General features: G+C 70.7%; 1 protein-coding gene across 1 annotated transcript; it reads right to left on the bottom strand.

Moving 5' to 3' along the window:
* Positions 1 to 14220: 14220 nt before the first annotated feature.
* Positions 14221 to 15408, bottom strand: AURANDRAFT_59252 (hypothetical protein; the record flags this gene model as incomplete). The annotated part of the gene is made up of 2 exons (XM_009040976.1): positions 14221 to 15195; positions 15403 to 15408. 2 exons carry the CDS (start codon positions 15406 to 15408, stop codon positions 14221 to 14223), a joined length of 981 nt encoding a protein of 326 aa, XP_009039224.1.
* Positions 15409 to 22141: the final 6733 nt, after the last annotated feature.

The following is a 22141-nucleotide window of genomic DNA, read 5'->3' as shown; positions in this document are numbered from 1 at the left end:
CTCGCACTCGGAGCATTCCGACGCGCCCGAGCCGCTGTATTTTCCAGCGGGACAAGCCGTCTCCGCCGTCGCTCCGGCCGAGGGCACGTGGGACCCGGAGTCCGAGAGCTGGCACGACGTCTGCCCCGCCGAGGCTTGGAACGTGCCGATGCCGCAATCCTCGCAGACCTGGGCACCCTGCCCCGCCGTGTACGCTCCCGCCGGGCACGTGCTTTGCTGCGTCGCGCCTTGGTAGCTGACGTACGAGCCGGCGTCCGCGAACAAGCAGCTCGTCTGTCCGGAGACGCTCGTGTAGGACCCCTTGTCGCAGTAGACGCAGTAGGACGCGCCGCTGAGCGAGTAGGTGCCCGCGGGGCATTGCTGCTGGCCGTCGGTTGACTCCTCGGAGATCATCTCGTGCTCCGCAGTAGCTGCTTCGACGCTGCTCACGGTGGCTTCCGTGTTCACGGTGGCAGAACTGAGCGCGGAGCTGCTCGAAAGCGAGCGTCGAAGCCGGCGGCCGTTCGACACGGCCAAGTAAATGGCGTAGTTCAGCGTGCCGTCGTTCACGTCCGAAATAAGATCGGACTGGAAGTCGTCGACGATCAGCTGCTTGACTTCCGTGATGTTCTCCGACGCGGCGGCCGAGTAGTTCGCGATTAAGCTGAAGGAGATTTCGGTGCTCCCGCTGACCGTCGACGCTGGGCCAACCGAAGAGATCCGCGCACTCTCGACGAGGTTAGTGAACAGGTCCACGACGAGAACAAAGTCGAGAGCGGTCGCCAGCTGCCCGTTGGCTGCGTCGTCGTCGTTGAAAGCGTCCGCGTCGACGCCGTCGAGCGTCACGGACGACGCGATGCTGACCTGATAGACCTCCGGCGCGGGCGCGATGAACCCCGCGTCGGTCGTCGTACAGGAAGATTCGCCGGCGTCGCTCGTGGTGCCCGTGGGACAGAGGGCGCAAAAGGACGCTCCCGCTCCAGAGTAGCGCCCGGCGGCGCACGCCGCCGCCGCCGTCGCGCCGACGCTCGCGACGTAAGACCCGCCGTCCGAAAGCGCGCAGCTCGATTGGACCGATGCCGAAGCGTAGCGACCCTCTTCGCAGTCGGTGCACGCCGAGGCGCCCGAGCCCGAGTAAGAGCCTGAGGGACACGCGACTTGATTCGACGCGCCCGTCTCGGAGACGTAGTAGCCCGCGTCCACGAGCGAGCACGACGTGGAGCCCTCTTCGAGCGCGTACGTCGACGCCGCGCAGTCATCGCATTCGGTCGCACCCGATCCGCTGTATCGGCCCGCGGGACATGGCGTCTGCGCGGAGGCGCCAGTCTCGTCGACGAAGGACCCGGCGTCGACGAGCGCGCAGCTCGACCGTCCGGTTTCGTCGGCGAACGTCCCGACGGCGCAGGCGCTGCATTCGCCCGACCCAGCGCCTTTGTACTTTCCCGCGACGCACGGAGTGCATTCGCTCGCTCCGGTGGAGCTGCTAGAAGTTCCCGCGCCGCAGGACGTGCACGAAGAGCTGCCCTCGGTGCTGTACGTACCGACCTCGCACGTCGCGCACTCCTCCGAGGCTGTCGCCGAGTACGTGCCAGGCGGACACGGCGACGACGACGACGCGCCGGTGCTTCCCACGAAGCTCCCGGCGGCCGCGAGCTTGCAGTCGCTCGAGCCCTCCTCGTCCGCGTACTTGGCCACGGCGCAGTCGACGCACTCGCTCGCGGCGGAGCCGGCGAAGCTTCCCGCGGGGCACGCCGTTGACGACGACGCTCCCGCGCTTCCGACGAAGCTCCCGGCGGCCGCGAGCTTGCAGTCGCTCGAGCCCTCCTCGTCCGCATACTTGGCCACGTCGCAGTCGAGGCACGCGCCGGCGCCCGGCCCTTGTAGGTCCCGACAGGACACGCCTCGCACTCGCTCGCGCCCTCGGCAGCGCTCGAGTAGCCGCTCGAGCACAGCGTGCAGGTGTCGCTGTCGTCCTCGCTGTACGTGCCGACCTCGCACGTCGCGCACTCGGAGCTCGCCGTCGCCGAGTAGGTGCCCGCGAGGCACGCGGTGGACGACGAGGCGCCCGTGCTGTCGACGAAGCTCCCGGCGGCCGCGAGCTTGCAGTCGCTCGAGCCCTCCTCGTCCGCATACTTGGCCACGTCGCACTCGACGCACGCGCCCGCGCCCGCGCCCTTGTACTTGCCGACCGGGCACGCCTCGCACTCGCTCGCGCCCTCGGCGTCGCTCGAGTACCCGCTCGAGCACAGCGTGCACGTGTCGCTGCCCTCGGTGCTGTAGGTCCCGACCTCGCACGTCGTGCACTCCTCCGAGGCTGTCGCCGAGTAGGTGCCCGCGAGGCACGCGGTGGACGACGAGGCGCCCGTGCTGTCGACGAAGCTGCCCGCCTCCGCGAGCTTGCAGTCGCTCGAGCCCTCCTCGTCCGCATACTTGGCCACGTCGCAGTCGATGCACGCGCCGGCGCCGGCACCCTTGTACTTGCCGACCGGACACGCCTCGCACTCGCTCGCGCCCTCGGCGTCGCTCGAGTACCCGCTCGAGCACAGCGTGCACGTGTCGCTGTCGTCCTCGCTGTACGTGCCGACCTCGCACGTCGCGCACTCGGAGCTCGCCGTCGCCGAGTAGGTGCCCGCGAGGCACGCGGTGGACGACGAGGCGCCCGTGCTGTCGACGAAGCTCCCGGCGGCCGCGAGCTTGCAGTCGCTCGAGCCCTCCTCGTCCGCATACTTGGCCACGTCGCACTCGACGCACGCGCCCGCGCCCGCGCCCTTGTACTTGCCGACCGGGCACGCCTCGCACTCGCTCGCGCCCTCGGCGTCGCTCGAGTACCCGCTCGAGCACAGCGTGCACGTGTCGCTGCCCTCGGTGCTGTAGGTCCCGACCTCGCACGTCGTGCACTCCTCCGAGGCTGTCGCCGAGTAGGTGCCCGCGAGGCACGCGGTGGACGACGAGGCGCCCGTGCTGTCGACGAAGCTGCCCGCCTCCGCGAGCTTGCAGTCGCTCGAGCCCTCCTCGTCCGCATACTTGGCCACGTCGCACTCGACGCACGCGCCGGCGCCGGCACCCTTGTACTTGCCGACCGGACACGCCTCGCACTCGCTCGCGCCCTCGGCGTCGCTCGAGTACCCGCTCGAGCACAGCGTGCACGTGTCGCTGCCCTCGGCGCTGTACGTGCCGATCTCGCACGTCGTGCACTCCTCCGAGGCTGTCGCCGAGTAGGTGCCCGCGAGGCACGCGGTGGACGACGATGCGCCCGTGCTTCCGACGAAGCTCCCGGCGGCCGCAAGCTTGCAGTCGCTCGAGCCCTCCTCGTCCGCATACTTGGCCACGTCGCAGTCGATGCACGCGCCGGCGCCGGCACCCTTGTACTTGCCAACCGGACACGCCTCGCACTCGCTCGCGCCCTCGGCGTCGCTCGAGTACCCGCTCGAGCACAGCGTGCACGTGTCGCTGCCCTCGGTGCTGTAGGTCCCGACCTCGCACGTCGTGCACTCGGAGCTCGCCGTCGCCGAGTAGGTGCCCGCGAGGCACGCGGTGGACGACGATGCGCCCGTGCTTCCGACGAAGCTCCCGGCGGCCGCGAGCTTGCAGTCGCTCGAGCCCTCCTCGTCCGCGTACTTGGCCACGTCGCAGTCGATGCACGCGCCGGCGCCGGCGCCCTTGTAGGTGCCCGAGGGGCAGGCAGTGCACTCGCTCGCGCCCTCAGCGTCGCTCGAGTACCCGCTCGAGCACAGCGTGCACGTGTCACTGCCCTCGGCGCTGTACGTCCCGACCTCGCACGTCGTGCACACCTCCGAGGCCGTCGCCGAGTACGAGCCGGCGGAACAGAGGATGGACGACGAGGCGCCCGTGCTGTCGACGAAGCTGCCCGCCTCCGCGAGTTTGCAGCTCGACTGGCCCGCCGCGTCCTGGTACGTCCCGGCCTCGCAGTCACCGCACTCGCTCGCGCCGGAGCCGCTGTACTTGCCCGCATCGCACGCGGTCTGCTCAAAGGCGCCCACCGCGTCGACGAAGGACCCGGCGTCGGCCAAGGCACAGCTCGACTGGCCCGTCGTGTCCTGGTACGTCCCGGCGTCGCAGTCACCGCACTCGCTCGCGCCGGAGCCGCTGTACTTGCCCGCATCGCACGCGGTCTGCTCAAAGGCGCCCACCGCGTCGACGAAGGACCCGGCGTCCACGAGCGCGCAGCTCGACTGGCCCGTCTGGTCCTGGTACGTCCCGGCGTCGCAGTCACCGCACTCGCTCGCGCCGGAGCCGCTGTACTTGCCCGCATCGCACGCGGTCTGCTCAAAGGCGCCCACCGCGTCGACGAAGGACCCGGCGTCGGCCAAGGCACAGCTCGACTGGCCCACCGCGTCCTGGTACGTCCCGGCGTCGCAGTCACCGCACTCGGTCGCGCCGGAGCCGCTGTACTTGCCCGCATCGCACGCGGTCTGCTCCGACGCGCCGGTCTTGTCCACGAAGGACCCGGCGTCCACAAGCTTGCAGCTCGACTGGCCCGTCGTGTCCTGGTACGTCCCGGCTTCGCAGTCGGCACACTCGCTCGCGGCTGAGCCGGATAAGCGCCCCGCGGGACAGTCGGCCTGCTCCGAGGCGCCGGTCTCGTTCACGAAGGATCCAGCGTCGGCCAGAGCGCAGCTCGTCATCCCGTCCGAGTCGGCGTACGTGCCCACGTCGCACTCCTCGCATTCGCTCGCCCCGGACCCGGAATATCTTCCGGGCGCGCAGCTCGTGCACTCGCTGGCGCTCGCGCCGGAGAAGGTGCCCGCGGCGCATTTCGTGCACTGGTCGTCGCCCTCGGCCGAAAAGGTGCCGGCCTCGCAGGACGTGCAGTTGGCCACGTTGAAGTAGCCGTCGAAGGACGCGGTCTCGACGGTCCCCGCGGGGCACGTCCCGTCTGTGCAGCCGCTCCCGGAGAAGACGGTGAAGCACGTGCAGTTCCCCGAGCCGGAGATGCCGTCGTCGCAGGAGCCCCGCGATCGGCCGCTCCCAGCGATGCCGCACGTGTCTGTGAGGCGAGGCGCGTCGCGGTCCTCGTCGCCGCCTTCCGGGCAAAGGTCGCACGTGGCGCCAAAGTAGCCGGCCTGGCAGTCGCCGCATTGGTCCCCGGCGTAGCCGCCGAGGCACTGGCACGCTGCTTCGGTGAAGATGACAGATGTTTGATCGCAGACACCGTTGGCGTTGCAGGAAGTGCCCATAGTACAATAGCCGTTGACAAATAAGTTGAGGTCGCCGTCGTATTCGCCCACGACGAGGTCGGGGTCGCCGTCGCCGTCGACGTCGGCGAACGCGGGCGCGCTGTAGTCACCGAGGCTGGACAAACCGATGTCGATGCCGTCGAAGGGGTTCGCGGTGCCGGTGACGGCCGTGAAGCTCGGCGACGTCACAGACCCGACGTTCTCGTAGTAGTAGAGGGTGCCGTACTGTTCGCCCACGACGAGGTCGAGGTCGTTGTCGCCGTCGACGTCGCCGAACGCGCGCGGCCCGCTGCTGCCCGCTGCGTCGCCGTCGAAGGGGTTCGCGCTGCCCGTGACGGCCGCATAGCTCGGCGACGTCGCGGACCCGACGTTCTCGTAGTAGTCCACGCCCACGACGAGGTCGAGGTCGCCGTCGCCGTCGAGGTCGGCGAGCGCGCTGACTGAGATGCCATCGAAGGGGTTGGCGCTGCCGGTGACGGCCGTATAGCTCGGCGACGTCGCGGACCCGACGTTCTCGTAGTAGCCCACGCCCACGACGAGGTCGAGGTCGCCGTCGCCGTCGAGGTCGGCGAGAACGGGCGAGCTGCGCGAATGGACGATGCCGTCGAAGGGGCTCGCGCTGCCGGTCCTGGCCGCATAGCTCGGCGACGCCGCGGACCCGACGTTCTCGTAGTAGTAGAGGTCGCCGTCGTAGCTGCCCACGACGAGGTCGAGGTCGCCGTCTCCGTCGACATCGCCGAACCCGGGCGTCCTGCTCCATCGGTACCCGTCGAAGAGGTCGATGCCGTCAAAGGGGCTCGCGCTGCCGGTGATGGCCGCGTAGCTCGGCGACGCCGCGGAATCGCCGTTGACAAATAAGCTGAGGGAATCGCCGTTCGACGCGCCCAAGACGAGGTCGAGGTCGCTGTCGCCGTCAAGGTCGCTGAACGCGGGCTTGCTCATGGTGCCGAGGAAGATGCCGTCGACCGGGCTCGCGCTGCCTGTGACGGCCGCGTAGGTCGGCGACACCACGGACCCGACGTTCTCGTAGTAGAACAGCTCGAGATTTGAAATCATGGCGAGTTCGCCCACGACGAGGTCGAGGTCGCCGTCGCCGTCGAGGTCGGCGAGCGCGGGCGCGCTGTAGTCACCGACGTCGATGCCGTCGAAGGGGCTCGCGCTGCCGGTCCTGGCCACGTAGCTCGGCGCCGTCGGGGACCCGACGTTCTCGTAGTAGAAGAGGGAGCCGTACTGTTCGCCCACGACGAGGTCGAGGTCGCCGTCGCCGTCGAGGTCGACGAGCGCGGGCGCGCTGTAGCCACCGACGTCGATGCCGTCGAAGGGGCTCGCGCTGCCGGTGACGGCCGCGTAGGTCGGCGACACCGCGTTTCCGACGTTCTCGTAGTAGTTGAGGACGCCCTGGTATTCGCCCACGACGAGGTCGAGGTCGCCGTCGCCGTCGAGGTCGACGAGCGCGGGCGTGCTCTGGTCACCAACATCGATGCCATCGAAGGGGCTCCCGGACAGCGAGATCCCGGTCCTGGCCTCATAGCTCGGCGACGCCGCGGACCCGACATTCTCGTAGTAGTAGAGGGTGCCGTCTTCGTCGCCCACGACGAGGTCGAGATCGCCGTCGCCGTCGAGGTCGGCGAGCGCGGGCGAGGAGCTTGTTGAAATACCGTCGAAAGGTCCATTCTCGAGCACCTCGACGAAGTAGTGAAAATCTCCTGAACAGCCAGACGAGTCTCGGAGTCGACAAAAAGCAGTCGAGTCGGCGGTCGGCGCCAGTTGGTACGCCGTCCAGGTGGGTGCGAAAGTGATGGTCGGCGCCGGGCTTGCGGACGGCGACGCGGTCAACGCGCAGATTGACGAAAAGCTGACGCCGCAATCGGTGACCGTGCAGCCGGTTCCCGAGGCGAAACCCGTAGCCGAGACAGTGCTGGAAACACACCACCCCAGATCCTGGTCGAAGGCGGCAGTGCCGTTGAACATGTAGCTCACGGCCGTCACGGCCGACGTGTCCCAGCCGCTGAGGTCTTGGTCGAAGGCGACAGCTTGAAACATCCGCTCCATGCTCGTCACGGCCGACGTGTCCCAGCCGCCGATGTCCTTGTTGAAGCCGGCAGCGCCGGAGAACATGTAGAACATGTCCGTCACGGACGACGTGTCCCATGCGCCGATGTCCTGGTCGAAGGCGGCAGCATTCAAGAACATCTGGCTCATGTCCGTCACGGCCGACGTGTCCCAGCCACTGATGTCCTGGTCGAAGGCGCCAGCGCTGTCGAACATGCGGTTCATGTCCGTCACGGCCGACGTGTCCCAGCCGCCGATGTCGTCGTCGAACGTCGAAGCTCCGTTGAACAGCTCCGACATGTCCGTCACGGCCGACGTGTCCCAGGCCGACGAGATGTGCCCGTACGTCAAGTTCGCCGCGTCCTTGTCAGCGAGCCACGCGTCGACGGCGGTCTCGAGCTCGCTCTTGTCCGCGAAGCTGCACGGACAGGCCGAGGTAAACCCGAAGGTGACGCCGCAGTCGGTGGCCGTGCAGCCTGCAGATGAGGCGAAGTTCGAAGCCGAGACACTGCTCAAGATGCACCAGCCGAGGTCCTGGTCGAACGCAGAAGCGCTGTAGAACATCTGATCCATATCCGTGACGGACGCCGTGTCCCAGGTGCCGATGTCCTGGTTGAAGGCGTCAGCACTCCTGAACATCCAGCTCATGTCCGTCACGGCCGACGTGTCCCAGGCGCCGATGTCCTGGTCGAAGGCGTCAGCGTCGAGGAACATCTCGCTCATGCTCATCACCTTCGACGTGTTCCAGGCGCCGATGTCCTGGTCGAAAGAGGCAGCTCCGCGGAACATAGCGCCCATGCTCGTGATCGCCGACGTGTCCCAGCCGCCAATGTCTTGGTTGAAAGCGTAAGCGTAGTAGAACATCGCCCCCACGTTGGTCACGGCCGACGTGTCCCAGCCGCCGATGTCCCCGTTGAAGCCGCTGTTCTCGTAGAACATCTGCCCCATGTTCGTCACGGACGACGTGTCCCAGCCGCCGATGTCCTGGTCGAAGGCGTCAGCGTTTTCGAACATCCGCCACATGTTGGTCACCTTCGACGTGTCCCAACCGCCGATGTCCTGGTCGAAGGCGTTATTTCCGTAGAACATCTGGCCCATGCGCGTCACGGACGACGTGTCCCACGCGCCGATGTCCTGGTTGAAGGCGCCAGCACTTTGGAACATGGAGTACATGCTCGTGACGGACGACGTGTCCCAGGCGCCGATGTCCTGGTTGAAAGCGTCAGCACCGTTGAACATGTCGCTCATGTCCGTCACGGACGACGTGTCCCAGGCGCCGATGTCCTGGTCGAAGGCGTCAGCTTCGCGGAACATGTAGCTCATGTCCGTCACGGACGACGTGTCCCATGCGCCGATGTCCTGGTCGAAGGCTACAGCTTCGCGGAACATGTAGCTCATGCTCGTCACGGCAGACGTGTTCCAGGCGCCGATGTCCCGGTCGAAGGCGTAAGCACGGTAGAACATGTAGCTCATGTCGGTCACGGACGACGTGTCCCAGCCGCCGATGTCGTCGTCGAACGTCGAGGCTCCGTAGAACAGCTGCGACATGTCGGTCACGGCCGAGACGTCCCAGGTCGAGATGTCCCCGTACGTCGTCGTCGCCGCGTCCGTGTCCGCGAGCCAGGCGTCGACGGCGGTCTCGAGGTCGCTCTTGGAGGCGAAGCTGTACGAACTAGCGGACGGCGACGCGGAGTCCGCGGACGGACCAGCGGACGGCGGCGCGGTCGTCGCGCAGTTTGACGAAAAGATGACGCCGCAATCGGTGGCCGTGCAGCCAGCGAAAGAGGCGAAGCCCGAAGCCGAGACACTGCTGGAAACACACCACCCCAGATCCTGGTCGAAGGCGGCAGCGCTGTTGAACATGTAGGTCATGTCCGTCACGGACGACGTGTCCCAGGCGCCGATTTCCTGGTTGAAGGCGGCAGCACTCAAGAACATGCCGGTCATGTCTGTCACGGAAGACACGTCCCAGGCGCCGATGTCCGAGTCGAAGGTGGCAGCCTCCCTAAACATGGATTCCATGTCCGTCACGGCCGACGTGTCCCACGCGCCGATGTCGTCGTTGAAGGTCGAGGCTCCGTAGAACAACTGCGACATGTCCGTCACGGCCGACGTGTCCCAGGTCGAGATGTGCCCGTACGTCGTCGTCGCCGCGCTCGAATCCGCGATCCACGCGTCCACCGCGCTCTCCAGCTCGCTCTTGTCCGCGAAGCTGTACGAGGTCTGGAGCCGCCTCTTCCTCGGCGCGCCGCCGTCCGCGGCGCGCTCGGCGGCCCGCTCGAAGGACGGCATCGTCGAGACGGCGCCCAGCACCTCGTCCCGCGCGTCGCGCGCGTCCCGCAGCCCGGAGACCCCGCCGGAGATCGTCATCAGCGAGGCGGAGCCGAAGTCGTCCTTCGCGGCGCGCTCGGCGGCCCGCTCGAAGGACGGCATCGTCGAGACGGCGCCCGGCACCTCGTCCCGCGCGTCGCGCGCGTCCCGCAGCCCGGAGACCCCGCCCGAGGTCGTCATCAGCGAGGCGGAGCCGGCGGCGTCGTCCGCGGCACGCTCGGCGGGCCGCTCGAAGGACGGCACCGTCGAGACGGTGCCCAGCACCTCGTCCCGCGCGTCGCGCGCGTCCCGCAGCCCGGAGACCCCGCCCGAGGTCGTCATCGGCGAGGCGGAGCCGAAGTCGTCCTTCGCGGCGCGCTCGGCGGGCCGCTCGAAGGCCGCGACCGCGCTAGGGTCGCGCGCCGCCGCGCCGCCGCCGGGCGCCGCCCCGTCGCCGCGCGCCCCGGCCGGGGCTCCGCTCCCGCCGCCTTCGCTAGGGTCGCGCGCCGCGCCGCCACCACCGCGCGCCGCCCCGTCGCCGCGCGCCCCGGCCGGGGCTCCGCTCCCGCCGCCGGCGATCGAGGCGGAGCCGAAGTCGTCCTTCGCGGCGCGCTCGGCGGGCCGGTCGAAGGACGCCGTCTCGACGACGCCCGCCCGCCGCTCGTCCCGCGCGTCGCGCGCGTCCCGCAGCCCGGAGACCCCGCCCGAGATCGTCATCAGCACGAGGCAGCAGCACATGACGCGAAAGCCGCATGACCCAAGCATGCTGGACCTGGACTTTCCGACCCGCTCGGCGCCACCGGAGGTCAAAGGAGACTCGCGCGCCGCGCCCCGCGGCGCAGATCTTCGGCTGCCGCGCCCCCGCGTCGCCGCAACTCGCAGCCGGACCAAGGGTGGCACCGCTCGCGATGATGTTTTGTCATGAGTTTGAAGAGATACAGATTTCCAAACTTCACTTGAAGTGCAAGTTGCCGCTAGCGCGAGGCTCGAGGCGTGTCCCCGACGACCCGCGCCGCGCTCGGAGTAAAACTATTACGACGTCGAGTACGGCTGCGGCTACTTCTGCGAGTAAATCCACAATAAGAACCCGCCAAAGATCGAAGATCAGCGCTCCCTATCACTTCCCCTTACTCAAACCTCGCCTCCACGCGGCATCAACGACATCAAACGACACAACAACAACATTAGACCGCGGCTCCCTCAGAACCGCCGCGTGGGCAGGCCGCGGAGGTCCTGGCGCGTGGGGCTCGCCTTCATGACGGACTCGAGGAGGTGGTTGATCTGCATGGAGACGACGTTGAGGAAGGCCGGGTCGGAGGGCAGGCCCCGCTGGTCCGCGACCATGAGCTCGTGCTGCACGCGGCGCAGGTTCTCGAGCCGCGCGGAGATCTCCTCGTAGTCTACGGCGGCCGCGCGGTCCTCCTTGCCGCCCGCCGCGGCCTCGTAGTCCGGGTCGGGCACGCGGGGCCGGTAGTCGAAGGCCGGCGGCCGCGGCTTGCCGTCGCGCACGGGCGAGTCCGGGCTCTTCTTGAGGTGGCTGTAGCGGCCGAACGCGCGCGAGTAGTTGCCCGGCTTGTGCACGCAGCAGGGGCAGCCCCGGTAGTGGCCGCCGCGGTGCTTGCGGTAGGGCACGATGTACTTGCGCGCGCGCATCTTCAGCGCCCAGATCTGGATCGTCGTCGCGGCCGCGTCGACGTCGCGGCGCCGCCGGCGCGCCGCGTCCGCGGCGCGCGCGTCGCGCGCGCGCCGCGTCCGCGCGAGGTAGCCGCGGACGACGCGCTGCAGCGCGACGCAGGCGCGCCGCCGCCGGCGCTGGCGGTCGAGCTGGGCGACGCGCCGCGCCTCGGCCGCGAGGGCCCTGGCCCGCTCGTTCGCGGCGTCGGCCTCGCGGCGCGCCTCCGCGGCGCTCAGCGCCGTCTTCGCCCGCGTCTCCGCGGCGAGCGCCGCGCGCCGCGCGTGGACCTGGGCGCGGAGCTCGGCGACGAGCACGGCGGCCTCCCAGCGGCGCACGCGCGTCGCGATCTTCGTCGCGGCCGCGGCGCGGCTCCGCGCGCGCGCGGCCGCGCGCGCCTCCTGGTCGCGGCGCTTCGCGCGCGCCTCGTCGCGGAGCTTCGCCGCCTCGTCCTCGAGCTTCTGCCGCCGCCGCGCGGCCGCGGCCTCGGCCTCGAGGCGCTCGGCCTCGCGCTTCGCGGCGGCCGCGTCCGCCTCGGCCTTGAGCCGCGACGCCTCGGCCTCGGCCTCGGCCTTGGCCCGCGCGGCGTCGCGCTGCGCGTCCGCGAGGCGCTTCGCCGCCGCCGCGTCCTCGCGCTTCTTCGCCGCGAGCGCCGCGGCGGCCTCGCGCTTCGCGTCGAGCTCCGCGCGCTTCGCGCGCTCCGCGGCCTTGCGCCGCTCGTAGGCCGCGGATGTCGCGAGCCAGCGCCGCACGCAGGCGCTCAGTAAAAGCGCGGCCTTGAGCTTGGCCCGGGAGAGCCGCAGGGCCGCCTCGCGCTTCGCGGCCGCGCCCGTGACTTGCCGCTTCCGTTTCCGCCGCGCGGCGCGGAGCTTGCCGAAGGCCGCGCGCGCGAGGGCCGCGCGCACGCAGGTCTGCACGCGCGTCGCCGCGGCCTGGCGCTCGAGGCGCCGGCAGGCGGCGGCCGCGCGGGCCCGCGTCCGCTCCTTCTCCGACTGCTCCGCGGCTTTCTTCGCCGCGACGCCCTTCCGGTACGCGGCGCGCGCGCGCCAGCCCCGGACCCGCGACGCGAGGAGCGCCGCCGCGCGCGTCCGGAGCCGCGACCGCGTCGCCGCGATGGACCGGCCGAGCGCGGCCTCGCGCCTGGCCGCCGCGTCGCGCGCGGCGGCCGCGCGGCGCGCGCGGACCGCGGCGCGCGCGAGCGCGCCGCGGACGCGCGCCTGGGCCGCGAGGGCCGCCTTGGTGCGCTGGCGCCGCCGGAGCTCCGCGGCCTTGCGCTGCGCCGCCGACGCGCGCGCCGCGGCCGCCTCCTTCTTCGACGCGGATCGAAACCGCGCGCACCTCCGCCGCGCGACGAAGCCCCGGCCGCAGCGCTGCAGGTCCAGGGCCGCCCGCGACCGCAGCTTCTTCCGCGCCGCGTCGCGGCGCTTCTTCGCCGCGGCGGCTTTCTGCGCGTTCCTTCGGCCGCGGAGCCCTCGGCGCGCGAGCTTGCCGCGCGCGGCGGCCTGGATGCGGACGGCGGCCCGGGTCCGCTTGCGCCGGTTCGCGAGGGCGTCCCGGGGCGTCGCGACGGGCTCCTCCTTCTTCTTTTTCTTCTTCTTCTTCTTCTTGGGCCGCGGCTCCGGCTCGGGCTCGGGCTCGGGCTCCGGCGGCGGCGCGGCCCGCGGCGCGTCCGTGTGGTAGCGGACCCAGGGGTCGATGAGGTGGTGGTGGCGGAACCACTCCGTGGGCGGCACCTCCTGGAACCAGCGCCGCCGCGTGGCGCCGTACTGGGGCGGCGCGACGCTCGACCGCACGGACATGGACGGCTCGCCTTTGAAGAGCCGCTCGACCTCGTGGGCGAGCGTCTCCGCCTCGGGGCTCGCCGGCGGCGGCGCGCGCCGCGCGGACTTGGGCCGCTTCTTCTTCTTCGCGGAGGACCGGAGCACCTCGGGCGAGTCGGGCGCGCCCGCCCGCGGGTCGACGCCGTACTCCGCCATCAAATTTTCCAGCGACGCGTGCGCCTCCTGCAGCACCTGGTCGCGGCCCGTCTCCCGGGGCCGGCCGGGCCCGGCGCTCCGAGGCCGCTCGTTGCCCCGCGCGTAGGTCACCTTGGCCGTCTCCGACGTGCCCTTCCACCGGGCGTCGTCCGTGTACGCGGGCATGGGACCGACGTCGCGCTCGGCCCGGCCGAAGGTCGTGCCGCCGCTCCGCGCCGCCCCGCCCCAGGTCTTCGTCCCCGCGGGGTAGCCGAGCTCGTCGAAGTCCTCCTCGTACTCGCGCCGCGGCGGCGGCGCGGCGGCCTCGCGCGACGCGCGCGAGAACGACCCGCCCTTGGGCTTCCGGTCGACGCTCCGCGCGGACCGGTTCGACGCCGCGAGCGGCGTCGCCGCCCGGCTCCGCTCCGACGCGACGCTGCGCCGGCCCTCGACGCGGCTCCGCGCCGTCGACGCCGCGCCGCCCGTGAGCAGGAAGCTCCCGTCGTCGTCGTCGTCGTCGTCGTCGTCGTCGGACGCGGCGGCGGCCGCGACCGCGGCGCGCGCGCGCTGGATGCGCGCCGCCGCCGACGGCGGGCCCTTGCGCCGCACCTCGGGGATGGGCGTCGGCGCCGCGGACAGCGGCCGCGGGTGGAGCCGGTCGCGCATGAGCTGGATCTCGCGCCGGTGCAGGTCCTGGGCGTACTGCTCCAGCGCCCGCTCCCGCGAGCTGATGGCCTCGTAGTCCGGGATCCCGCCGGGACTCGACGGCATGGTTTGAGCTCGGCTCCTGGGCTGCCCGGCGCTCTAGCCACGCCGGCGTTTGGCCAACATCGTTGGACTGCCCACGAATGAATGATATAGGAACCTCAACATGCCTACTTTATCGCGATCGCCGCGGAACCCTCTTTTTACCCGCGCGGGACCGACATGTCTCGCTGCTTCCTACCGCTCCGCCCGGCTTCCGGACGTTGTCCCTCTGTTTTTAAGCGCGCGCTTTTTTCCCGGAGCGCGCGAGGGCGGGGAGGGGGCGGGAGGGGGAGCACACGCGGGCCGCCTACTCGGCCTTCATGAGCTGGGCCTCGTCCCAGAGGTTCTGGAAGAGCATGGTCGAGAGGTAGCGCTCGCCGAAGGAGGGGATGATGACGACGATGCGCTTGCCCTTCATGTCGTCGCGCTCGCCGACGATCTTCGCCGCGAGGACCGCCGCGCCGGACGAGATGCCGCAGAAGATGCCCTCCTCCTTGGCCATGCGGCGGGCCATGTCGATGGCGTCGCCGGACGCGATCTGGACGACCTCGTCGAAGAGCGACGTGTCCGCGTTGCCCGGGATGAAGCCCGCGCCGATTCCCTGGATCTTGTGGGGCCCCGGCGCGCCGCCCGTGAGGACGGCGGACTCGGCGGGCTCGACGGCGATGACCTGGAGGCTCGGCTTGAGGGGCTTGAGGAACTGGGCGGAGCCCGTGATCGTGCCGCCCGTGCCGACGCCGCCGAGCAGCACGTCGATGTTGCCGTCGGTCTGCTCCCAGATCTCCGGGCCCGTCGTCTCGCGGTGGACCTTCGGGTTGTCCGGGTTGTTGAACTGCTGGAGCAGGTAGCCCTTGTCGCCCATCGACGCGACGAGGTCCTCGGCCTTCTTGACGGCGCCGCCCATGCCCTTGGCGGCGGGCGTGAGCACGAGGTCCGCGCCGAAGGCCTTGAGAAGCACTCGCCGCTCCATGGACATGGACTCGGGCATGGTCAGGACGATGTCGTAGCCCTTGGACGCCGCGACCATGGCGAGCGCGATGCCCGTGTTGCCGGACGTCGGCTCGACGAGCGTCGTCTTGCCCGGCGCGATGTCGCCGCGCTTCTCGGCCTCGGCGATCATGGACAGGCCGATGCGATCCTTGACGGAGTTGCAGGGCTCCATGGACTCGAGCTTGACGACGATCTCCGCCTGGCACTTGTCCCCCTGCACCTTGCGCAGCTTGCACATGGGCGTGCCCCCAATCAGCTCCGTGATGTCCTCGGCGATCTTCGACTTGTCGAACTTCGTCGCGCGCAGGGCGCCGCCCGTCCGCGCCGTCTGCTGGGGCGCCTGGAACGCCGCCGCGCCCACCAGCGCGCAGCTGAAGAGGATGGAGCGCATCGTACGAGTTACACGCGACGTTCAGCAAGCTCAAACAGTCGCAGGTCTGCTGGCACCATGCCGCAAACGAAGCCGCTCTCCGCAGGCTGCCCGCCTCGAGTTCACCACCGCCATCCGCCATGGTCCGCCGCATCCTCATCACGGGCGCCAACAAGGGCATCGGCCTGGCCATCGCGAAGCGCTGCGTCGCGGACCACGACGACGTCGAGGTCATTCTGGCCTGCCGCTCCAAGGCGCGCGGGGACGCCGCCGCCGCGTCCCTGGCGTCGCCGCGCGTCTCCGTCGTCGAGCTCGACAGCACGTCCGACGCCTCCGTCGCCGCCGCCGCCGCGGAGGTGGCGAAGCGCCACGGCGCCACGCCGCTCTACGGCGTCGTGAACAACGCCGGCATCGCCGCGGGCACCGTGGCCGAGATTTTGGAGACGAACGTCCGCGGCCCGATCCGCGTCGACGCCGCCTTCCTGCCCCTCCTCGCGGACGGCGGCCGCATCGTCGAGATCAGCTCCGGCGCGGCGCCGACCTGCGTCGTCAACGCGCCGCCGGAGCGCCAGAAATTCTTCACGGATCCCACGAGGGACGGCATCGACGCGTTGGTCGAAGAGGCGCTCGCCGCGCCGGACCTCGCGGCCCTGGGCCTCGGCGCGTCGCGGGGCGGCTACGGCCTGAGCAAGGCCCTGCTCAACTGCCACACGATCTGCCTCGCGCGGGAGCACCCGGCCCTGAAAATCAACGCGTGCACCCCTGGCTTGGTCAACACGGATCTCCTGGTCACCGCGGCGCCCTGGTTCCTGCCGTCGTTCCTCGTGCCCATCCTCGCGACCCGGGCCATGAAGGCCAAGACCCCCGACGAAGGCACGCGCGCGCCGCTCGCCCTGCTCTTCGACGACCTCGAGGGCAACGGCCGCTTCTACGGCAGCGACGCGAAGCGGAGCCCGCTCGACAAGCCCCGGGACCCGGAGAAGGACGCGCCCTACGTGGAGTAAGGCGCCTCTTACGACAGCCAGTCCGCCGGGTCCGTGCCCGGGACCCAGCGCGCGCGGTACGGCTCGGCCTTGAGCGCCGCGGGCGCGATTTCGAGGAGCCGCGCCGTCGGCTCGCCGCCGCCGGCCGCGTAGGCCGCGAGCGCCGCCTGCGTGTCGTCGGCGCACCAGAAGTCGAGGTCCGTGCTCCGCCAGAAGTAGACGCCCGTCATCCAGACCTTGTCCATGCCGTGGGCCGCGACGTAGAACTTGGTGACCGCGTCGCAGTAGGGGCTCAGCGTCCCGTCGTCGTCGTAGCACGTCGAGCAGAACGAGTGGGCGCCGCAGCCGTCGCCGGCCTTGACGGCGTTCGGCGCCGTGTCGTCGTAGTCGACCTGGCCCGTCGGCGACCGCGGGCCCCGGTTCCGGCCGCCGCGGGCGTCCGGATCCGGCGCGACTTTGGCGAAGGCGTTGTCGCACGTCGCGGGCAGGGCCCGGATGGCCTGCCAGGAGCAGAGGTTCGACCAGGCGTCGTCGCCGCAGGTGCCCGCGCAGTTGCTCGCGAGCGCCGCGTACTGGGGCAGGTCGTGCATGAAGCAGCTCGTCTCGACGTCCTGCGAGAAGCACGCCGCGCCGGTGATCGGGTCCGCCGGGTAGAAGGCGTCGTCGTCGTACTGCGCGCAGGCCGCGAAGCTCAGCGACGCGCCCTCGGAGTGGAGCTCGATCGCGTCGTCCTGCCGCAGGACGCCGTTCTTGACGAAGACGAGGGCCGACGCGACGAGGAGCAGCGCGGCGAGGGGCAGCCCCCGGGCGCGGGCCTTCCGCGTCTGCTCGTGCGGCGGTCGCAGCAGCGCGGCGTCGTCTTCGATGTAGAACTCCTCCTCCATATTTGCTGCGCACTCGACAGCGGGTCGAGGCGCGCGGGTGCGGCCGGGCAGCTCTTCGAGTTTCGGCGGCAACAAAATTGATGTCACGATCAAAGTGCATCTTGACTGCAGGGCACTTCACACAAACAGGCTGCGGACCATCCAGTCAGACCTGCTCGAACCTGCGGCAGTGAGCACCGTGCGACAGCGATTGCAGCGTAACGAGCATGGGCTGCGCCTTCGAGCAACCGCAAGAAGCTGTCGCCAGCAAGGCCGCGCCGCCGCTGCAAGACGCTGCCAGCAAGGCCGCCGCGCCGCTGCAAGCAGCCAAACCTTGCACTCCCACGGACGCCGCCGCGAGCGAGGCCACCGCCAAGGGCGCGCCGCCGCCGACGCCGCCGCCGTCGCGCGCGGCGGTCAAGCGGCTGCAGCGCACGGTCGTCGCCGTGCGCGAACAGACCGTCGAGGGCGCGCCCATGGAGGTCTCGGCGCACGAGATGGCGTCGCCCGTGGCCATCTTCGTGCCCCACGTCTTCCCCGACGCGCAGGGCATGAAGAAGCTGCGCGTCGTCGTCACGGTGCAAAAGGCGGCCATCGACATCATGGACATCAACGCGACGACGGAGGCGGAGCGCTGCCGCCTCTACGACGTCTTCGCGCGGTTCGCGGCGGGGCTCGCCGAGCGTCTACCGAGCGGCGCGTTCTTCGACCACGGAGACATGGACGGCACGCCCGCGCGCACGTCCATGGGCGGCAGCTCGTTCAACGAGGTCGAGGTCGCCCACTCCGCGCTGGGCTACCGCCTCGTCACCATCGGCGGCGTGTCCATCATCGACCACCCGCGCCTCGGCCGGTCGATCTACCTCGGATCCGTCGTCACCTCCGCGACGGCCGACGAGGTCCGGGCGGCGCTAAGTAGTTGTTAGACCCTGGGCGAGCGCCTCCTCGCACCGCTTGCGCCAGCGCTCGAAGGCCGGATTCGCGTCCCCTTTCGGTTTCCACGCGCCGCGGTTCGCGGTGCCGTCGCGCCGGGGGAGCGCGTACCGCTCGCGGTCGAGGGACGCGCACCGGCTCGCGTTCGCCGGCCGGTGCCAGGCCGGGTTGCCCACCGTCGCCGGGTCCACGGGCTTCTGCATCTTGTCCTCGGGCGGGCAGGCGCGAGCCTGGTACGCCGCGTTCGTCGCCCGGAACGCGGCCACCGCGGCGGCGTCGACGCCGTAGCAGCACTTCTTCCACTCGAAGACCTCGCGCGCCGCGGCGTAGAAGAGCTCGTCGAAGACGTTGCGCGCGCGCACGTCCGCCCGCGTCGCCTCGTCCAGCGCGTCGGGCTTCGTCGATGCGCCCTTCGTCGACCGCCGGTGGCAGTAGGTCACGTCCGGCAGGCCCGTCTCGGCCTGGAGCGCGAGCAGCGACGCGTCGAACTCCTCCACCATGCCCAGGAAGAGCCGCGGCTCGCGCAGGATCTCCAAGATGCGCTCCCGGAGCGCGGGCTCGCCGCCCGCGCAGAGCATCGCGATCGTCGCCCGGTGCTGCGGCCGCGCGAGCGGCTTCTCAGCATCGTTTCCGCAGGCACCCTTGCGGTTCCCCGTGACCATCTGGCCGTACTGGTGGTTGTGGCGAGCGCGCCGCGACTCCACGTACTCGCCGAACGTGACGCACCGGTGCCAGTCGCCGTAGGCGCCGCCGAGCGTGCTCCGCGCGTAGAAAAATTGGCTCAGGAGCTTCGCCGTCGGGTCGCGCGCCATGGCCACGAAGTAGCGGCCCCGCCACTGCGGCTCGACGTAGGTGAACGCGTAGGCGCGCTTCGTCGGGCCGTGCAGCTCCGTGCCGTTGTAGCGCGCCATGAGCACGCTCCGCAGCGTCGTGCCCGCGTTCTTGGCGACGTGGTAGTGCAACATGTCCTGCCAGCGCGGACCGTCCGCGTCGCGCGCCGGGCCTCTCGAGCCCGGCGCGGGGCAGTCCCAGTCGCCGCAGCGGCCCGCCGACGCGCAGGCGAGCAACGCCGCCAGCAGCGCGCGGCGCATCGCTGCGCTGCTGCTGCGTCGCCGCGCCGCGCCGCGCGCGCGCGCGAGGAGTCTATCGAGTCGAGGCCAGTGGCAATTTAGGCGACTGCGACAAGGACCACACGCAAACTTCAACAATTAGACCTGGTCCTTCTTCGGCGGCGACGGCGGGTCCATGGGCAGGCGGCCGAGGGCCGGCAGGGGCCGCGCGGCGCCGGCCCGCGGCGACGCGCCGTCCTCGCGCGCGTTGTTGGCCGCGTCGACGACGGCCTTGTGGACGACGTCGGCCTCGGCCTGGAGGACCGGGTCGAGCTCGACGGGCTCCTGGGTCGCGAGGCGGATGACGGCGTTCTGCTTGCGGGCCTCGTGGCGCCGCGCGAGGGCCTGCTTGTAGTCCGGCGCCCAGACCAGGTCGTCGTCGGCGTCCGCCGCCGTCGCCAGGAACGCGTCGACGAACGCCGCGTCGAAGCCGTCGAGGCCCGCCTGGGGCGCCGCCGCCGCGCGCACAGCGGCCGCGACGGACGCGTCGCGGAGGAACTGCCGGCCGAAGGTCTTCGAGGGCAGCGCCTTGGGGTCCGACGCGCGGAGCGCCGCGAGCGCGTTCGCCGCGTCGCCGGAGAGCGGCGCGGCCGTGTTGACGGCGCGCATGCAGGCGCGCGCGCAGAGGATCTCGAGGCGCGCCAACCGGTCCGCCTCGAGCTTCGACGTCTTGCCGTCCGTCGCGTGGGCGGCGACGCGGTAGGCCATGAAGTTCTTGCACGCGTCGCTGATCTTCGGCGCGTCGCCGGCGTAGTCCACGGCGAAGCGCACGGACCGGGCCTCGAGGGCGGCCATTTTCTTGCGGCGCGGCGGGTTTTCTGCGGCGGTGAGACGGCGCGGCGCGCGGGCGAGTGTAGTGACAGCGCGAAGCGTCTGCGACTCGTCGACTCGGAGGCTCTCCGATGTTGTGAGTCAACATGAAGTTCAATATCAAACTCACCTCTTTACTCCACCTCCTAGGCCAACAGCGCCCCCAGCGTCGCGCTGACGTCGTCGGAGACGATCTTGGGCGCCTTGGGCTCCTTCTTCGCCTTGTCCGTCGCGCGGATCGTGTCGATCAAGCCGCTGAACATGTCGGACATGGTCAACGACCCCTTGGCGATGCCGACGTAGCAGTTGGCGCGCTTGAGCGTGCCGAGCTCCTGGAGCGACTCGGCGATGTTCGCGGCCTCGACGAAGGACTTGAGCGCGGTCTCGTAGTCCTTGTCGGCCATCGCGAGGTGCCCCAGCTGCATGTACGCGTGGATCTCCGCGCCCTGGTCCTGGAGGCTCTGGACGAGCTGGAGGTGCTGCTCCATGCAGGGCCGCGCCGTCGCGTAGTCGCCCTGGCGCATGGCCAGGGACCCCAGGTTGCCCACGGAGATGGACTGGCCGGAGAACGACTGGAGCGAGATCGCGATGCGGAGCGCGTCCTGGTGGTGCCGCGCGGACGCCAGGGCGTCGCCGATGGCCCCGTAGCACAGCCCCAAATTCGTCGACGCCATGAAGCGGCCGCCCTCGTCCGCGACCTTGAGGTGCGCGTCGTGGAACTCGATCGCGCGCCGGAGGTGCGCGACGGCGCCCTCGCCGAGCTGGTTCGCGCCGAAGCCGCCGGACGGCGACGGCGGGCAGGCGCTGAGCATGCAGTCGACGCCCATGGAGTTGTAGGCCAGGCCCTCGGCGACGCGGTCCTGCATCTTCCGCGCGACGTCGAGGAACGACCCGTACGACTCGAGCGCCGTGCCGTACTGGCCCACGTTGTCGTGGAGGACGCCGATGGCGAAGTAGGCCTGGGCCTCCATCTCGCGCTTCCCCGCGCGCTGGCTGCTGAACGCGAGCATCGTGTAGTTGGACACCTCCGTCTTGAAGGGCCCGAGCGCGGACTGCTCGGGCAGCTCCTCGGCGACGTTCTTCGTCGCGCCGGGCTCCAGGAGCCGCTCCGCGTCCCCGGGGCTCTCGCCGATCTTGTCCAGGAGCGTGCGCCGCGTCACGTAGGCCCGCGGCGAGTAGGCGGACCGCCGGATCTGGGCGTCGCGGCTCGGCGTGTCGACGCGGTGGGGCGCCTTCATGTTCGCCGGGGGCTCGACGCGCAGGGGCGTGTCGATCTGCGGGTAGCGGTCCGCGAGGTGCGTCGTCGTCGCCTCCGGGTCCGACTCCGCCATGGTGTGACCACGCCAACCCGCGGGCTCCACCAGCTAACAGAAGCGGGCGCTCTATCGGGCAGCCCAGAGGAGGGTGCAATGTCGTTATCGCAGGATTTCATCTCGGCACCGTCGGCCCGACTGTATTCGACTACGATCGTCCGGGCTGCCCGCATGATGGCCAGCGGCTACCGGCCCATCGGCGGGGCCGCGCCGGCCGCGCGGGTGAGATGGTACGCCGCCGGCGGCGCGGCGCTCTGCGTCGCCGCCGTCGGGACGCTGGGCTACGCGTCCGGGGCGTCGGCGGCGCTCCTCGCCGCCGTCGGCGCGCCGCTGGCGCCGGCGTCCGTCGACTTCGGGGAGCTGAGCCTCGTGGCCCACAACGACTACACGCGGAGCGCGGGCTTCGCGGGCAGGGGCTACCCCTTCCTCGGCGAGGGCGGCCTCCTCGAGCCGCACCGGGACCACGAGCTCGTCGCGAGAGACGCGGCCGGCGCCGAGGTCGCGAGCTACGCGGACGCGGCCCTGGGCTGGTCCTGGACCGTCGAGGGGCCCCTCGATTCCGTGGACAGCGAGACGTCGACGCACGGCGAGGCGACGCCCACCGTCCGCGTGTCGAAGCTCGGGTCCTACCGCGTGTCGCTCGCGGTCGCGTCGGGCGGCCCCGCGGCCGCGGAGGGCGCGACGTCGAGCGCGGCGCGGACCTTCCTGTGCCGCTACGTGCGCCGGTCCATCCGCACGCTGAGCGACGACGACCGGACCCTGTTCCTGGACACGTTCGTGACGCTGACGAAGGTCGGCGAGGCCGAGGGGTCGCGCCTCTATGGGCCGGACTACCACGAGCTCGACTACTTCAACCG

Source organism: Aureococcus anophagefferens (assembly GCF_000186865.1).
Source record: "Aureococcus anophagefferens unplaced genomic scaffold AURANscaffold_18, whole genome shotgun sequence".
Classification (NCBI taxonomy): domain Eukaryota; class Pelagophyceae; order Pelagomonadales; family Pelagomonadaceae; genus Aureococcus; species Aureococcus anophagefferens.
Note: the sequence above shows the minus strand (reverse complement) of the source record. Positions and strands in the feature narration are given on the sequence as shown.